Genomic DNA, 17,232 nt, shown 5'->3' with positions numbered 1-17,232 from the left:
CTTCATGTGTGTGTGTGTGTGTGTGTGTGTGTGTGTGTGTGTGTGTGTGTGTGTGTGTGTGTGTGTGTGTGTGTGTGTGTGTGTGTGTGTGTGTGACAGCTGCAATCACTGACCTACATATCTTGCTAACATGCATTACAGTTCATATACTGTACCGCTGTCCAACAAGGGCATCTAACACACAACCGCACACACACACTCACAGGTCGTCTTTGTTTGACGGCAAATTTAGCAGAAAAATGCAAAAAGCAAATAAAAAATAAACTGATAGAGAACTACAAATAAAAACCTCCAAGGTCTCATTAAACATTTAACCTCAAACCACCCACTTCTCTGTGTCTCCCTCACTCTTCCACTCATGCACACTCACACATTCCTTCCTTCCCCATCATGCCCTCAATAATTCTTGACAGTTTAAATTCCACATTCAGCCCAAAGGAAACAACATCCATCTCTGGTTCATGGAAAAAGAGAATAAAGGTGTTTCCCATGTTCAATCTTCACAAGGAAAACATGTCCATGAGTGCAGGCTGAAGTCCAGTTTAACTGCTTGGATCACAAGACACCCTGCTGTTTAAACTCTGTCTAAACAGAGACACTGAGATTGAAAACAAGTACGAGCAACATCAAAATTGATAATAGATCATTGAGTTCAATTCAGTTTTATTTAAAGAGTGCCAATACAGAATGTATGTGGTCACAGGTTACTTCACATAGTAACAATAATATTAGATTATATTGCATGTTAAAGAAAAATCAAATAAAATCAACAGTTAATACTGAAGAATATGAAAAACTGATGTAAACAGCAACACGCCAACTTTACTTCAGAAGTGCAGAAGCAGAATTCATTTGTGTAAATATTCTTAAATTTGTGTTCACAGTATCCTTGTGTTCTTCTGTTTTTCTTATTTATATTGTATATATAGGGGCTGCACAGTGGCACGGTGGGTAGCACCATCACCTTGCAGCTAGAAGATCGCCGGCCTGGGCCTGGGATCCTTCTGCATGGAGGTTGTATGTTCTCCCTGTGCATGTGTTGGTTTCTCTGGGTTCTCCAGCTTCCTCCCACAGTCCAAACACATGCTCAGGTTAACTGGTGATTGTAAATTGTCCATAGGTGTGAATGTGAGTGTGAGTGTCTCTATATGTAGCCCTGTAATAGACTGGCAAACTGTTCAGGGAATCCCCTGCCTTCAAGTCAGCTGGGATAGACTCCAGCCCCCCGCGACCCTAATGGGGATTAAGCGGTTAAAGATAATGGATGGATATTGTAGTGTGTATACTTAAGCTCTTTTATTTATAGTTGTATTTTCTTGCTCTTCTTACTGTCACTTTGCTGCTGTGATGATGCAATTTTGTCCTTGTGGGACTAATAAAGGATATTCTATTCTATTCTATTCTATTCTATGAAGTTCCTTTTGTAAGTTCAACTTGTACCTGGCTTACAGGGAAAATACGTAATTCATCTGACAATAAACAGAGTTTATTTTCTGTATGTTTATTTAAAACATCTTTTCAAAAGGTCAGGTTTGTCACTTCTTCTGTCTTTTCTAGGTCAAATGTATTCAATGACTATTTTGGCAAATAAACCATTTTCAGTTGTTTATGCATTCTGTGGTTTGTCATCAAGTGTCTGTTCAAAGGGAGCTATTGGATTTGTTGTGTTTCTCTCTACAGTATAATATTGTAAGGTCTCGACCCTACTATGTGAAAAGCCTGGAGATAATTTATGTTTTAAATTGGCTCCATATAAATAAAAGTGAACTGAAAGGTTTGTGAGCAGTCTGTATTTTCTTCTGCTGCATGCTGCCAATTTTCCTCTCTTGTTCCTCTCTTGTTCCGGGCTGCACTTATTTGCTCTCTTAACAGAACTACATTAAAGCTTATGAAAGGATTGGGTTATTTATCAGGGAAATTACTTTTCTGCATGGCTTTTAATTTATGGCAATTTTTGAACTAACAAAAGTATTTCTGTCCTGATTAATAGTGAATTTAATAGCTAATTTGTTAAGCAATCTTGTGCGCCTCTATTATGATGGATATAATGAAGTTTGATTTTTTTTTTTTTTTAAAAAAGTGGTGTGTAGGAAACACACAGCCTCAACTGATCATAATAAATAAATATTTATATCAATATTTTACCAGGTTCTGAACATCGTGTATAATGTAAGTAAGCATTTTAGTGGTTTAATCTATTCTATAGGTTGCCTCATTCAGCATGGATTTTCTCATTTGAAAACTTCAGAAGCAAAAAACCTTTTTTACAGTTTATATATAGAATGTACCTTCATCCTCATGTCCCGGCCATGCTTCTCCAGCTCCTTCCTCATCTCCTGAGCTCCCAGTCGGGCAGCATTTAGCACCAAATGCTTCCACTCAATTGGCTGGAAGACGTGGGGATCATGAGGCACGTAAAGGCCGATCTTCACCTGGGAGACATGGAGAACGTGTTAAAACTTTCTTTTCTACCTTTCCTGCCTCAATCCTATCTCCCCCTCCGTGCTTCTTGTCCTCTCGTACCTTCTTAAGAGTGTGCTGGTATCTCTTGTAGGAGCTCTCAAACTCAGCCACCAGTTCTCCCAGTGTGCGGTGGGTCAGCGGTTTGTCCATCAGGTCCTGGCGGCGGCTCATACCCAGCGATCCATAGCGACCGTTGCAGTAGACGCCCAGCACAACATGGTGGAAGCAGTGACCTGAAAACTGGGTCTTAAAGCTGATGGGGAAACGCTCGAGAGACGTCAGTCCATTGGTCAGGTAGCTGGTCAAGAGGAGTGAAGGAAAAGTTTGTTCTTGGTGTGCTGTCTGAAGTGTTGTACTGCGTATTTAACACTTGACTGTATTCATTAGATGAACTAATTGAGATATACTTTGACTGCACCACTGGAGACGCACATTTGACTACAAACCTGAAAAACAACAACACTTGACTACCTGAGAGAAAAAGAGTATTTGTTTGGATTTGTCACAGCAGAGTTGGCACAGCGGCTTGAGTCATGTGAAATTAGATGCAGTCTGACTCTCAGAAGGCCAACGCTATGAAAATGCCACGAGGTAAACAATGAGTCTCAAACTGTAAGAGTTTGTGGGCTTGAGTGTTTGTGCAGCTCCGCCTGTCTAACTGAATCGGTCTGGTTCATTGTTGTGTTTTACTCTTATTTAACAAGAAAAACAAAGGCAGAGAGACGATCTATCCGGTACCATCAGAAGCCAGAGGAGATGATGAGACACATGCTCAGAGTATGTGTTTGGTTTGTCTACTGACTCACTATGACGCGTGATTATGATTAAGTGCACTTTTTGAACCTTTATCTCCTCTTTCTTCCTGGCTTTCTCTTTGTCATCTTCATACAGTAATGTCCACCATTCTTTCCCATCTTTCAGAATTCTTTCTCTAAGATGCCAAAAAAATCCAGCACCACAGGTTACCAACAATTCTTCAACGCTAAAGATCAAATTTTCAGTAAAATATTGATTTGAGGTCTATATTTAGTCAGCTCTTGTACTGTGGACTGCACAGCTTCACGGAGTTCAACACTGACAAGGATCCAACTGTAGCAATCTGTGAAACCACACACACAAACATACAGAGAGAGAGAGAGATCTGGACAATCTCTTTGTCGGCCAATTGCCAACCATCTGCTCCATCCTGCCCACGGAGGTCTACCATTGGCCAGAGCGCCTGTCTGTCTTCTCACCAGCCTGCTTGCCACAGCACTGCTGTGTTTTCATTAAATATTCACACAGGCCATTCTCACAACTAGACCACTGATCACACACACATACCAATGGGTTTCAGTGTGCGTTTGTGTGCCTTCACAGTGTAGTGAAGTCTGTGGTTCTAAAACAGAACACAGACAAGAAGAGAAGCCTACTGAATGAGGAAAATTTCCACACAAAATGAAAAACCTAAATGTAAATGATTAAAACAATACACACTGGTTTGCTTAATGTTACACTTGCAATAAAACCAATTACAAAAAAGTCTCTTTCATCTACTTCATAATGGTATTTATAGGACTCTAAAGGATAGATTTGTAGCTAAGGCAATAGGCCATATACGCAAACCTGTTGAGCTGTATGTTAGTAAAACCACTGAAGGAAGCCATGCAGTTACAGCAGGCAAACTGTAAGCGCCATGATGCTACGGGAATCTACATGTATTCAGATAATATTCAGTAATTCAGAAAACACATAAATGTTTTATGCTCAGTTCTGATTTGCTGCCAACTGTATTATTACGGCAGCTAATAGAACATAGACTAGAAAACAATTACGCTACAGGTATTAACCTCAGAGAATATGTAATCGATAACATCAATTTCACTTTGACTTGGTCAAAAACTAAAGTGAATTCCAAGCATACTTGATTTTGGGACAGTGTCAGATTTAGATGCACTTCTTGAGTACCCTGGTAAAGATTTGGTAAAATACATAAGCACCTGCATGGAGAGTGCAGTGGTAAATTAAGCATATTAATTTATATGATTAACAGTTCTCTACCAGCATTCCTATCTTGCATTTTTTGCAATCAAAACAGCACTCTTTGCTCTAATATTTTATTTCTGCATATGTCCCCACCGTAACAACCTGTTCCTCTGAATGAAGTTGGCAATTGTTTTATTTTTTTGTAGAAGAAGAGTCAAATGACACATCAAATGGACCATTTTATGGGAACACTCACAGAGCTTGATGAAGAAAACTTAATTAATAAAAACAGTTGAGAACCCCAATTGTGATGTGCATCATCTCTGAGCGGGGTTTTAAGCTTTGTTGATCTACATAACACAAAGAAAGCCCAGCTATGTTAAATTTGCTTCATATTACGCTTGTTGGATCATTCAGGTGAATTTAAACACTGTGCAAAGACGTACACTGTAACTATACAGTGCTACAACTGAAAGCACCTATTTACCTGTCAGAAAAATATCTGGTATTTCTACAATATATGTTAACTTAGTAAACACATTCTCTCTGTTCAGTGTCATATCTCACTTGCCTTCTATACAACAACGGATGATCAGCTACCAACTACATAAAGAAGCATGTTACTAAATTGCACTGCAGGGGCAAGATGAATGTCGAGATGCCAAATTCTTGTTTGAGTGAAATTTGATGCCAACGACCTCCATCAGCAGTTGACTCCAAGAGCCATGAGGGTACACACAAATTCCTTTTACCAGAAATAACTGAAACATGAAAATTGCATTCCAAGTACTCCATGGCTTACAACACACTCTGTTGTTCCTGACTAATGAATGGTTCATTAGACAGGTGCATTTAATGTGACAAAAGACGTGTGACACTGATAACAGTAATGCTCTTTGACTGAGCATGTGACTCTGACTGAACCTACCGCTATCTCGCCCACACCCCATCCTTCCATCCATTCATCCATCCATGATTTTTAAAGCAAAAAAAATAATGTGCCAGTTGAGTTCACATCCTGAAAAGATTTGTTTCTCTGCCTCACTCGTGTTCCAATGAAATATCAAGCCATGCAAATACCACACCTCCCTGTTCTATTTTAAAAAAGCAGAGGTAACTGAGAAACCCTTATCTGTGAATATTATGCAGAGCTAATCCAATGGATTTTCGTATTCACTCTCTCTATGACTATTCCTTCCCCTTTTCGTATCCTCATATTTCTGTGCTTTCCTCTCCCACCAACCCTCCCCCCTCTCTTCCTCAAGTTTCTCCCCACAGTCGCTTCCACTGCAAATTTCAAAGCAGAAAGATTCGAGATAATAAAGTGCAGCAAAAGGCATGAAATCCTCTTTATGTTTAGTGTCTTTTTTAAACCAAGAGTCATGTGCTTGGCTCGCTGCCATCATAAGCAAACTCCAGGCTCTGAATTTACTCAGTAACAGTTTGGGGAATGGTATTCAAATAATGCCAAAAAATAGACACATAAGTATGAGGCTGTTCTCTTAGCTTATAATAGGCAGTAGTTACAGTTGAACTGAATCCCAATTTTATATCATTTATGAATATTTTACACAATGAATTGGGGGCTTGCAATTTGGTGGCAAGACATTGTAGAAGACACTTCTGTATTTTTAACAGCAGCACCCCTAAACATTCTGCAAATTAAATCCACCAGCAAGCATTTATTAATTACTCAATTTGCTCTGTTTCTACTTCTCTATTAAAAAAAAAAAAAAGAGTTCCATGATTATTTTTCAATCTGAGGGTGCTCTGTGCTCAGGTCTTATTCTACAACACCCTCCAGTGATGGCTAATACAATGAGACACATCAAACTCACACACAGTCAACACACATGCATACACACCCACACTGAGCTGGTATGACCCAAGATAAACTGTGAAGATCCTGGAGAGAATTCAGACGTCTGCTAAGCAAAGGAGCCAGTGGTTGGACAGACTAAAGCCAGACAAGCGGACAGACAGATCCAACTGCCACAAGCTACAACAACAGTTGCTATTCATCCCCCTTTTCTTCCCCACTTTTCTGTCTCAGCATTTTGACTATTCTTCTTCTTCTATTTTGGTTTATTTTGTGCTGTTTAAAATATCTGATGGCAAGTTTAATGGCATTCTCTGACTTTAAATTCCAGTGCAAATAATTGAGACATTAGTCATTTATAGAGCCAACTGGTTAGTCTGGTATTATATTATGTCAACAATTGCCGGTAACCAAAGGTGTGTACACTGCGCTATTGATCTCTAAAACATTGGTCATCCTTTTAAACTACAGGTAAGGCCTCATAGCTCAGTGGTTAGAGCACTGGTCTTGTAAACCAGGGGTCGTGAGTTCAATTCTCACTGGGGCCTGCTCTTTTTCTGGTGTGGATGACCTCAGGGTTCAATAAAAGGTGACACTATACAAATATACATTATCCTTTTCTGATAAAAAATGAAAAACAATCCCTCACAGTGATTTTCTTGACTCCTATTTCTTTTTTCTATTTTTTTTTCTGACCCCCTCTGGTTCTCATTTCCCTTCTTCCCTTCAGCCTTAGTTTATTTTTCCATGAAGGTCTTGTCACTCTGTAAATTTCCCTCGGTCTCGCCTCCTTTCATCTGTAGACTAAAGCCAGTCTCAATTAAAGTCACTGTCAGCTGCCGCCCTGACAGCCTCCGAGAAAAGCCACTGTGAAAGTAGCACATGTGAAACTGGACCATCCATTCATAGAAAGAGAGAGGCAGAAAACTCGTCTGTTGACTCTCTGAAGTTCTTCAGGAATGCACCATTTAAAATGTTAACACTTTTTCATGTATTTTGCTTCTTCAAACTTAAACATGCATTTGAAAATCCATTGATCCACTTTGTAAATCCATTCATTAACACAGCTGTCATGAACTATGTTGCCGACTGTGTGACAGCTGAAAACTAAATGCAGAAGTATGGAAAGGACATTCTAAAATATGTAGCGTTAAATGAAGTCTGATTCTGACAGACCAAATAATTACGGTCACCACTGATGACTCAGCTTGTTTCTTAAATAATTGCTATTTTTTAATATATTCATTTACTAAAAATGCTTTAAAAATACCGGCTATTCCAAAAATGTTGACAAAAACCCAGTCTGTCTGTCATGAACTGGAGGGAAGCAGCAAATCTTCGTATTTGTTAAAACCAATTATGTTTAGTTGACGGTCAAACTGATGGATGGAGGGGAAATACCATCAAATAAGTTTGCTTGCTGTCACTTCTGAGAGGAGGTCTTCTCAGGTCCATCTTTTCCCTGCAGTCTACCCATGTATTATGCAGTCGGTCAGGCCCTTTTCTATTACAGCTACCAGGCCTATTTAACATTTTATGCAATACCTGAGTGGATATGAAGTCATCTTTATTGTGCTAGATTCAACAAAATCGCATTGTTGATTCTAAATGACTTGCATGAAATAATGAGTGGATTAACTTACTGTTATAATCAGCAACAATACCAGAAAACCTGTATGTATGCATTGTACCATCTTTCTTGGTAAGAAGGACTGATTATATGCCTCGCAAATAGTCACAGCAAAAAAGGCTCATAGAGTTACATTTGTTAAGATGCAAAGTTTTGGTTTTATAATGTAAATTAGTATTTTACTCCAACCTGCTTTAAAATTGTGCTGATCAGGTCTGTTCCTCTTAGTTAGATTCAAATCCAGCATTTCACGGACCTGCAAGGGTCCACGCTGTCAAATACCAGATGGTCCAGTTCAGTTCCAGGTCGTACATTTCCAGGAAGGTTTGGACAGCCTGTGGCATTTTACCTATATCTAAAATGTAAAGAAATAAATTGCAGCTCCTACAATTCCAGTATTGAACTTGTCCACATGGCAATTTGATAATATTTCAATTGACTGTTGGGCCCTGGTTTGGGGCTTGTCAAAACCTTTGCATCAGAGCTTGCAGTTCAGATCAAGACACAGAAATTTAACTGAACATGCAGTAAATTTGTATCCTTCCAGCTAAAGACAGGCCAAATGTGCAAGATAAAGGATCAGCCTGATCTATATCTAGAACAAGAAGCCGGAGCTCTAAGAAACTGATATTAGTAACCCCAGCGTACCTTAATGATACAAAACGACATGTATCCACCGAGCTGTAAGAAAAACAATATTTTATTTATTTATTTCAACCAGAGCCTCTCTTCTTGTGCAATAATGAATAATGTAAATATATTCCAATTTTAATACACAGGTTACTAAACATGTTATGACAGAACTGTTAAAAAAAGGTTTTCTCAGAATTAAATGGTGATGCTTTTACACAGCTATACACTGCTGCTTTAAAATGTAAGCTCTGCTGGATGATACTAAGCTTGTGAGTATGAGTGTGTCTGGTGGGGGGTTAAACTTTGAAGTGGGCTTGTTGCCAAGCAACACGGTAAGAGATGGAAAGGGTGGCGATGGTGGGGGGGCATTAGGACATTAGAACAGTATGTCTCATTGATTCCACCAACAGATACACAAAATAACCTTTTGGCCCTTTGCTTGGCATATGTGTGTGTGAATGTGTGTGTGCAGGAAAGGATACATTCCCAAGATGACGGCTTCGAGGCATTTGATTGGCAAAGACTCCCTGATCATCTCTCTTGCTGTCTCCATTAACCTGTAGGGGGGAGGATGAGGAGGAGATGAAGAAGAGGAAGGGCAAGGAAAGGAAATGGAGAGGAGGCAAGAAAGAGGAAGAAGAGATGAATAATGAAGAGAAAGAGAAGACAGAAGGGCAAAGAGGCCCGAAATAGAAAGAGAATGAGAAACAAGTGACAATAAGAAGGAGAAAACAAAGAGAAAAGAGGCCCAGAAATGTGTTATCAAAACAAGCAGTCTGAGCACAAGATTTTATTTTACTTTACTGCCATACAATTTAGTCACATTTCCTTCAGTTTCACAATAATTTTTAATCTTATGCAGAGATGGCCACGTAGGTGATGCCTGCTCTTTTCTCACTTTCAACCGGGAAATCGGACATCATGGTTAGTGACCTCCCTCTTCAACGCTCCAGCATGCTGCTAAACTAACTAATCACCTCCTATTATTTAAAGTAAGTACAGGGTCGTATGCATGCACAGCTAATAACAGACCTATTCTACTGACATTTTTACCTTGATTTGGTCCACATGTCTTTGGTGAGATGATAAGAAAATGTCATCAATCACAATAGTCACATTATAAGCTGACTACTGGGAGTAACAAGATTAAGTTGTTAACTGAATTAAAGCATTTACACGGGTCACAGCAGCTCCTCCTCAATTCATGATGTGTTGTCATTATTCAAGAGTTGATGTATTTACAGAGCTCCTTAAAGCAAGTCTGTTTTACAGATGAATAATATAGCTTTTGCTGATTTCACTAGGGGCTGCACAGTGGGCTTGGTGGTTAGCACTTTTGCCTCGCAGCTAAAAGATCCCTGGTTCGCGTCCCGGCTTTCCCGGGATCTTTCTGCATGAAGTTTGCATGTTCTCCCTGTGCATGGTGGGTTTTCTTCTGGTACTCTGACTTCTTCCCACAATGCCAAAACATGCTCAGGTTTATTGGTAACTTCAAACTGCCTCTAGGTGTGAATGCTAGTGTGATTGTTTGTCTCTATGTGTAGCACTGTGATAGACTGGTGATTGTCCAAGGTGTTCCCCTTCACCCTAAGTCAGCTGGGATAGACTCCAACCCTATATGACCCTAATGAGGATTAGGTGGTGTATAGATAAAGGATGGATGATTCCATTTAGTTCAACATCTACTACTTTAATTCAAAACATAAAATCATATGACACTATGCCTTGAAATGCCTCAGCAAAATATTTTTATTATTGAAGTATGAGATGTATGCATGAAGAGCCTGATAATCATTCTGTTGATATTATCATTATTAAATTGTGCTAATTGGTATGTCACTTCCAAAGCTGCAGTCTACTTACCCACACAGAGGACGGCTCTTCTTGATTTCAAAGAACTGGGTTCCTGTGTGGTTGTATCTGATAAAAATGTTAGGGACAACAGCGCCTGTCAAGAGTAGTTGTCATTGTTGTGTATCTGTCTCCGCTGACACAGGGCTTCTGAAGTAGTGATGCCAAGTTGGTGTTTTTGCCATTTTTAGTCTGTGGAAAACATCAAACACGATGAAGCACAAGCAACACATACTTCACCTGACAGGTGTAGCCTGTGTTGCTGAGTATTGTGTAATTGATCAAGGATACTGCAGAGCCTTCATGTAGTTCTGGATGGCAACGAGCCAGTCTGGGACCGACATGGACGGTTTGAAGGTCGGAACTGAGGGAATAGGATGCTAGAGAGAGAGAGAGAGAGAGAGAGAGAGAGAGAGAGAGAGAGAGAGAGAGAGAGAGAGAGAGAGAGAGAGGAGAGAGAGAGAGAGAGAGAGAGAGAGAGAGAGAGAGAGAGAGAGAGAGAGAGAGAGAGAAGATTTTTACACATTATTTCCAGCAAATCAACATGTGGTAACGTTTACAGCCCCAAAACCACCTTCAACCATCTTAAAAATCAACACTCCCAATGTCCCGTGACTTATTACAGCTCATGTGCCAAGGCTGTTGGGAAAAAATACACTGACTACACTAGACACCTCCTTAAATTACCCTCATATTAAAAAAGGATTCATTTAAAGCCACAGACCTGAATTCATGCAGTGAAGACTGACAGAGGTACATGTCAGTAGATCTCTCTTTACAAACCACCAGAAAACATTCCATCTGCCTGGAAGCTATTCTTCAGCTATCAGTAGCACTACACGGCTGCTTGTGGATAGCCTCAGACTTGGCTGCTATTATTGTAAAGCAACAGAAACCTTGCTGGAAGCTTCTCTCTCTTTAGTAAACATTTGATTCAGGGAAACAGATCTGTGTGTCTGACAGTGGTTACAGATGCCAGTATTCCTATACTTGGACAGAAGATCATCAAATGTCTTGATTAAATATTTATTTTTTCTTTGGATGTGAACATTTGCGGATTATATATTAATATTCAGAACTGAAAAAATCTGTTTAGACAGCAAATGTTTATTCTTGTCAGCATTAGACAGTCATCTATAACAACACTGAGAGAGCGCAGCAATAGTAAAACAATTTCTAGCGCTACCACCACTGCTGCTACTTCAAGAAGTTGCAAAAGTACTTTTACAGTCTGAGCAAAAACACCAAATATATTTAATCTATACACAGTGAACAGCCACAGAAAATAATGTGATACAAAGACGACACACGACACAGGTCAGTCTCAAACCCAGAATGTTGTGTACCACCACAGATTACAGGGCCAGCAGACACCCACATTGTAAGTAATGACATGTGGTGAACATGAAATCATGCCGCTGTTTACAGCTGTTTCACCTCAGCAAGAACCATTTCGGAGAAGAAACAGGGGTCACAGATGTGGATTCATGAAAGGACGTGACCACGCCGACAGAAAGTGAGTCAGACTGAAACACAAACCGACACTTCCTCTGACACACAGGCAGCTTGAGAGCTACATCTTTGTTTGTGTGTGTGTGTGTGTGTGTGTGTGTGTGTGTGTGTGTGTGTGTGTGTGTGTGTGTGTGTGTGTGTGTGTGTGTGTGTGTGTGTGTGTGTGTGTGTGTGTGTGTGGAGGAAGGGTGAACCACAGCACAACCCCTATCATTTCCTGTGGGTTTACGCTTCACTCTTTATTTACAGCATAAAGGGAGAACTGAGGAGGAAAACAACAGGACAACGCTGTGGTAGAGCCTTACACGTTCCAGTATTCTCTCTTTTAGCTTTCTTTTCCATATAAAAGGAGTAAGAAAGAAATAAAAGTGTCTTCTGGTGTCAACACTGTCTTACTAAAAACAAACATAAAACTACTGGACATGTGGTGTTCCCAATAACCAAAGTGTGATATTTCTACAAATAGACTCACAGCTTTTCTACACAGGAGTTATTTTGGCCACATTCCTCAGTCACTGGTCTCATGTGCATGTGACGGAATAGATGCACTTCTATTTTCATCAATACAGCTGTCTACGAAGGCGGCGGAACTGTGTAGCCCAAAGCATATTCTGAAGCTTCATGTCAATTTTGTTCCATTTTAAATGCAAAACTCGAGCGGAGGCGTGTGTTGAGTGTAGACTTATGAAAAACCACAAATATTCATTCACACATGCAAAATACACATTCATTTAAGTAATCTAATGGCTCCTGAGGATCATCTAAACTTATAGTAAAAATAAAAGAACCAACATGTGTTTTTTCAGAGCCGATACTAATACTGAATACCAATAATCAAGAGTATCCATAACAGATATTTGGAATTGATGTACTGTTGTAGAAAAAATGAAAAACAAAATTCTAAATTTAGAATGACACAAGCATAAAACTTTATTGAAGTGTTTTGTTTATTTGTTTTACATGTTAATTTAAAGGAGAGCCTTTCAGCATTTATAGGCTTCTGTTCATGACATGGAGCCAATCACAGTGAGAGAGAGAGGTGGCTACATCAGAGCCAAAGTAGTGCATTATAAACCGATTTATCAGGTTATCCGGTTGGCAAATAAAAACAAACAACTATGCTATACCAATAATTGGGAAATGCTGAATACTGAATCTGACAACTGCACAGGTGTGTCAGCAACAGTGGCTATGCGGCGACGTAACCATTGATTTCAGTGGACAAAGAGTCGATCAGCCTTAATGCAGACAACCGACCAACCAGCCAGCCTGTCACTCACAATTCCAAGAGTGAGTAAAACAACCAGCCAACTGGCCACTCTTCGAGTCACAAGGCCAGTCAAGAGTCATTCAGTCCACAAACCAGTCTGCCAACCAGCCAAGACCAGTAAATAGCAGCTTTTATTGCCACATAATCTCTTATGTAGTGAAATCCTCACTAAGACGTAATACACTGGCTGCATCAGCTAATACACACACATACATACACACTCTGTAAAGCTGCTTTCTGCTGGGTCAGGGAGTGAGATGAGCGGTGATCTCTCCTTTATCACCCTCTCCTCCTTTCTCTCTGCTACAGTAGGATGACAGAACTGCCATCTTTCTGCTGCTGCCATCAATTCTGCTGCAGAAGCCCCATCTAACAGACTCTGAATGCTGTATGATGAAGTTACAGATTCAGTTGCCACCAACAACCATGTGACCTTACAGCGTCACTTCACTCCCGTGTTTCTGCATGAGGTTTTGATAGCAAATTTATATGCCACTTCTCCTAAAAATAGCATAAAACACTTACTATAGACCACTAGGGTTGTGTATGTGTACACACATAAAGAATTTTATACCGTGTACAGTGACACAGTGTCAGGGAACAGTGACCTGTCCCCTCTCTATTAAGAGTTCAGCTGGGAGAGCTTCAATATCAGCATCACCCCAGTTACGACTCATAATTAATCTGTCTCTGCCTCTTTTCCTTTTCTTCTCTTCTGTAATCTTCTCCTCACTTTCTTCCTCTTCCTTCTCCACCCTTCCTATTTACTTCTTTGGAGTTATGTCAAAATGTCCCCTCTGTTTTGCCTTCCCTCTCCATTCCTCACTCTCATCTCTTTCCCTCTCTGTCACACCCCCTATTTCTTTTTTAATCTTGAGTCACCTTGCTGTTTTTCAGTCCTTCCCCCTCATCACTGCCAATGTGCTTTTATCCCAGCTCCACATCTCGGTGCCAGGAGGCAGGCTTTTGTCATTTACATCCACTGGGTCTAAGTATGCTGAAGGTAATAGCCAATACACATCTGCAGGAATAACGAATGCATTGGGGTCAAAAGTTAGACATCATGAGTACTACCAATCAGACAGTACTGTGGGCAGAATGCCACCGAAGAAAAGTAGCTCCTCTCTAAATGAACTAATTTTGCTCGAAATTGGAATAAAATAATAGCATATCAACAACCAGAAAAATGCAGAATATGGGATCTGATAATCGGCCAGGCTGATAGTCAAGCCTTTGTATCTGCCAACCCTTAGGTCTAACCTGTCTCATCTAGCAGTAGAGACAAAAAACAAACGACTGCAACCAGAGACACAGAGACCATAGAGCCACGTTTATTAAAGGGGGAGCTACGACCTTTCTGTTTTCTGAATTTTGGACGGACAGTAGAAGGTAGTTAGAGGATGGAAGAAAAAAAAGGTAAAACAGTCGACAAGAGTAAGCAGAGCACATCAAAATCAATGGAATGCTGTAGAAAAGTGTTAGTAAATGAAGGTATTTCTACAAATAAAGCCAGCTATTTAAACACAATTGCTAAGAAGGTGCAGAAATGCAGCTTATTGCCAAATAATTAGAACCTCTTTTGTTTGTTCGGCCGCTACACGTGCATAATGTTTTCCGATTAAAATCAGCATTTATCTAATCTACTTGGTACAACAAGTAAAACACAACTGGCACAACCTTCTAAATAAAAGATTGTTTTTCTTACAGCTCAGTGGATACATGTCGTTTTGTATCATTAAGGTACACTGGGGTTGAGGTGACCGAGGTGACAGATACAACACATAGCAGTGTCCTCCGCTACCTTTAGAGCGCTTTTGCTCTGTGTGCATTAAAGATTAAAAACAGTGAAGCAAGATGAAGAGAGGGAGAGACAGAGACAGATCATATTTCATGCTGTCAAGATATCTTTAGAGTGGGACATCCCCAGGAATGCCTTTCTCTCTCCGCGAGTGTGCCCAAGTGTGTGTGCTCACAAAAGACAGCTAAGAAACCACTGATTTAGTGACAGTGTGAGACTTTCTGTTGCTTGCAATCAGCCTTTTTTATTTAGCTGCATAAAAGTAGGAGTGACGATAGCTCAGCTTCTTTTCTGAGGACCTACACTACGTCAGTACAGACAGTGGTACTGAACAGTGGCTTCAAGCTGCTGGAGGACTACAGTAATGCTGCCGTTGTAATTCTTTGCCTCATAGCACATCTGTCTAAGCTAATCCACGTTGGCAGGCATTCATACATTATGAATGTCCAATCCAAAAACATGCATTTTATTCAAATTACCGAACACACGGAGAAATACATGATGTAAATTTCAGCAGCGCTGGCTTAAATCTGAACCCTGAGATGCAAAATGTTGCGTTTATTAAGATGCCCACAAAATGCTAATACTTTTGTGCCATCTGACAGATGTGGCATTTTGTCATTGGCTGTTTTCTTGTTACCATATGCTGCTGAGGTTGTTCCGCTGCTGCAAATTCTAAAAAAAAAATTCTGCTTTAGATGTAATCTGTTACTGACATCCAAAACAAATCCCATTGTGAGAGTTTGAAGAGAAAGATTTTACTCCAAAACAATGGATTGTACAAATGAAAACCAACTTGAGCCTACTTCTTTGTTGACAACATCAGCTGTACAGTTAGATTTAGTTTTTACTCTTGACCAGTAACCCACAAACTGAGTTCACATATAGCAAATGACACACACTGAATATGACAATAGGCTCATGGTTCAGCAATTCAGCCTGTTTTGGCTCAATGGCATACCAGCATGTTTCAGTTCAAACAGGTCATTCAGCAAGTGAGAAATGAACCCTCAGGATGGGCAAAATTCAAACAATCATCGTGATGTTTGTAAAGCACTCCACACCACTTATTAATTTCAATTTCAGCTATACTGAATCCATATCCTACAGTAAAAGATAAATGCTTCTAGTTTTGTTTACACAGCTGCAGCACAGATCTTTGTTCAGAGGAGTTTTAGCCAGTTTTGTTTCCCAGTGAAGCCCTTTAGGTAGTCCAGTTGGTATCCAGAGATTATCCACCACCCAGATTTATTCGAGGGATTATTTGCTTGCTGTGCCAAGACCATTCCCATGCCCTCAATTAATGCGGGCATGGAGAATGACAACAAGGCCTCTGGTCCACTGACAGTAACAACACCTGCACTGTGTGAAGTCTATCTCAAGGTACCACACGTTGCATCCTCAAAGCAACCATTTGTATCCTAGTTTTTTTCTTACATTTGTCCAGTTTGTTTTGTGATGACTATAAATGTCTCACATTTAAACATTCAACACAGCTGCTGTGAGAAATTTCACATTTCAGCATTTATTAAACTGGCGTACCATACAAAATTCTGATCAGTACAAGTTAACTGAACATATCTGCCTTCTTCCTCATAACATACTCTTTGTCCTAACAGGAAAGTCATTCCTTTTACTTCTCTCCCTTTCTAACCTTTTCCGTCCCTGCCTGAAGGCATAGTTCTGTGGTAACCACCTGCTTTTACACTTTATACACACACACACACACACACACACACACACACACACACACACCAAGGGTCAGGTTGCATATCAACAACGCTGCAATGTAAACCAACTGACACTTGCGTTTCTAGCAGAGCACTATGCACAGCAGTGCCCTTAATTCAGTGAAGCAGCTTGATTTTAAACAAGATTGGTACACAGAATAATGGTCAAGCTTAATTTAATAATGTAATGTATCACAGATTAAGATAAATTGAAAAGTTTGCATTTTTTCCACCTAAAAAGCTTCCAAGTGGCTACACAGTTAGAGTCGTCTTCAGCTTTTTAGTGATATTCATTAGCATAGAGATTCTTCCAAATTTGATATCACAATGACATGGACAAAGACTACAGTAAATAACACAGACACAGGGCAAGTATATGCGCATTCTGAATGTATAGTTCTTCAGTGTTAGTGCATTTGTTGTTGAGCACATATCCTCCTGCTGTCCGTCTGTCTAGAATGAGAGTTTGGTGCTGCCAGCCAACCGGGTCACTAATGACCACATGGCCAATTAGCAGCACTAAACAACAACAACCAGATTCCCTTCTCCTCCTCCTCTGCC

General features: G+C 40.0%; 1 protein-coding gene and 1 non-coding gene across 5 annotated transcripts in view; one reads left to right on the top strand and one right to left on the bottom strand.

The window, feature by feature from the left end:
• The window catches only part of vash2 (vasohibin 2), a 57,258-nt gene that overhangs the window by 14,185 nt on the left and 25,841 nt on the right, over positions 1–17,232 (bottom strand). The window contains exons 3-7 of one of the 4 annotated variants that reach the window (XM_022209242.2): positions 10,653–10,741; positions 10,374–10,430; positions 8,993–9,067; positions 2,524–2,761; positions 2,289–2,432 (exon numbers count right to left, since the gene is read on the bottom strand). The exons of the other annotated variants lie outside the window; for them this stretch is intronic. Coding sequence (XP_022064934.1) covers positions 2,289–2,432; positions 2,524–2,761; positions 8,993–9,067; positions 10,374–10,430; positions 10,653–10,741 — 603 coding nt within the window. The remainder of the gene's footprint in view (positions 1–2,288; positions 2,433–2,523; positions 2,762–8,992; positions 9,068–10,373; positions 10,431–10,652; positions 10,742–17,232) is intronic. 4 annotated transcript variants of the gene reach the window in all.
• trnat-ugu (transfer RNA threonine (anticodon UGU)) lies at positions 6,723–6,795 on the top strand. The gene has a single exon. It is a non-coding gene; the product is annotated as a tRNA-Thr (tRNA).

The sequence above is a fragment of the Acanthochromis polyacanthus genome, chromosome 16 (assembly GCF_021347895.1).
Source record: "Acanthochromis polyacanthus isolate Apoly-LR-REF ecotype Palm Island chromosome 16, KAUST_Apoly_ChrSc, whole genome shotgun sequence".
NCBI classification, from domain to species: domain Eukaryota; kingdom Metazoa; phylum Chordata; class Actinopteri; family Pomacentridae; genus Acanthochromis; species Acanthochromis polyacanthus.
This window is presented reverse-complemented; position numbering and strand designations above follow the sequence as displayed.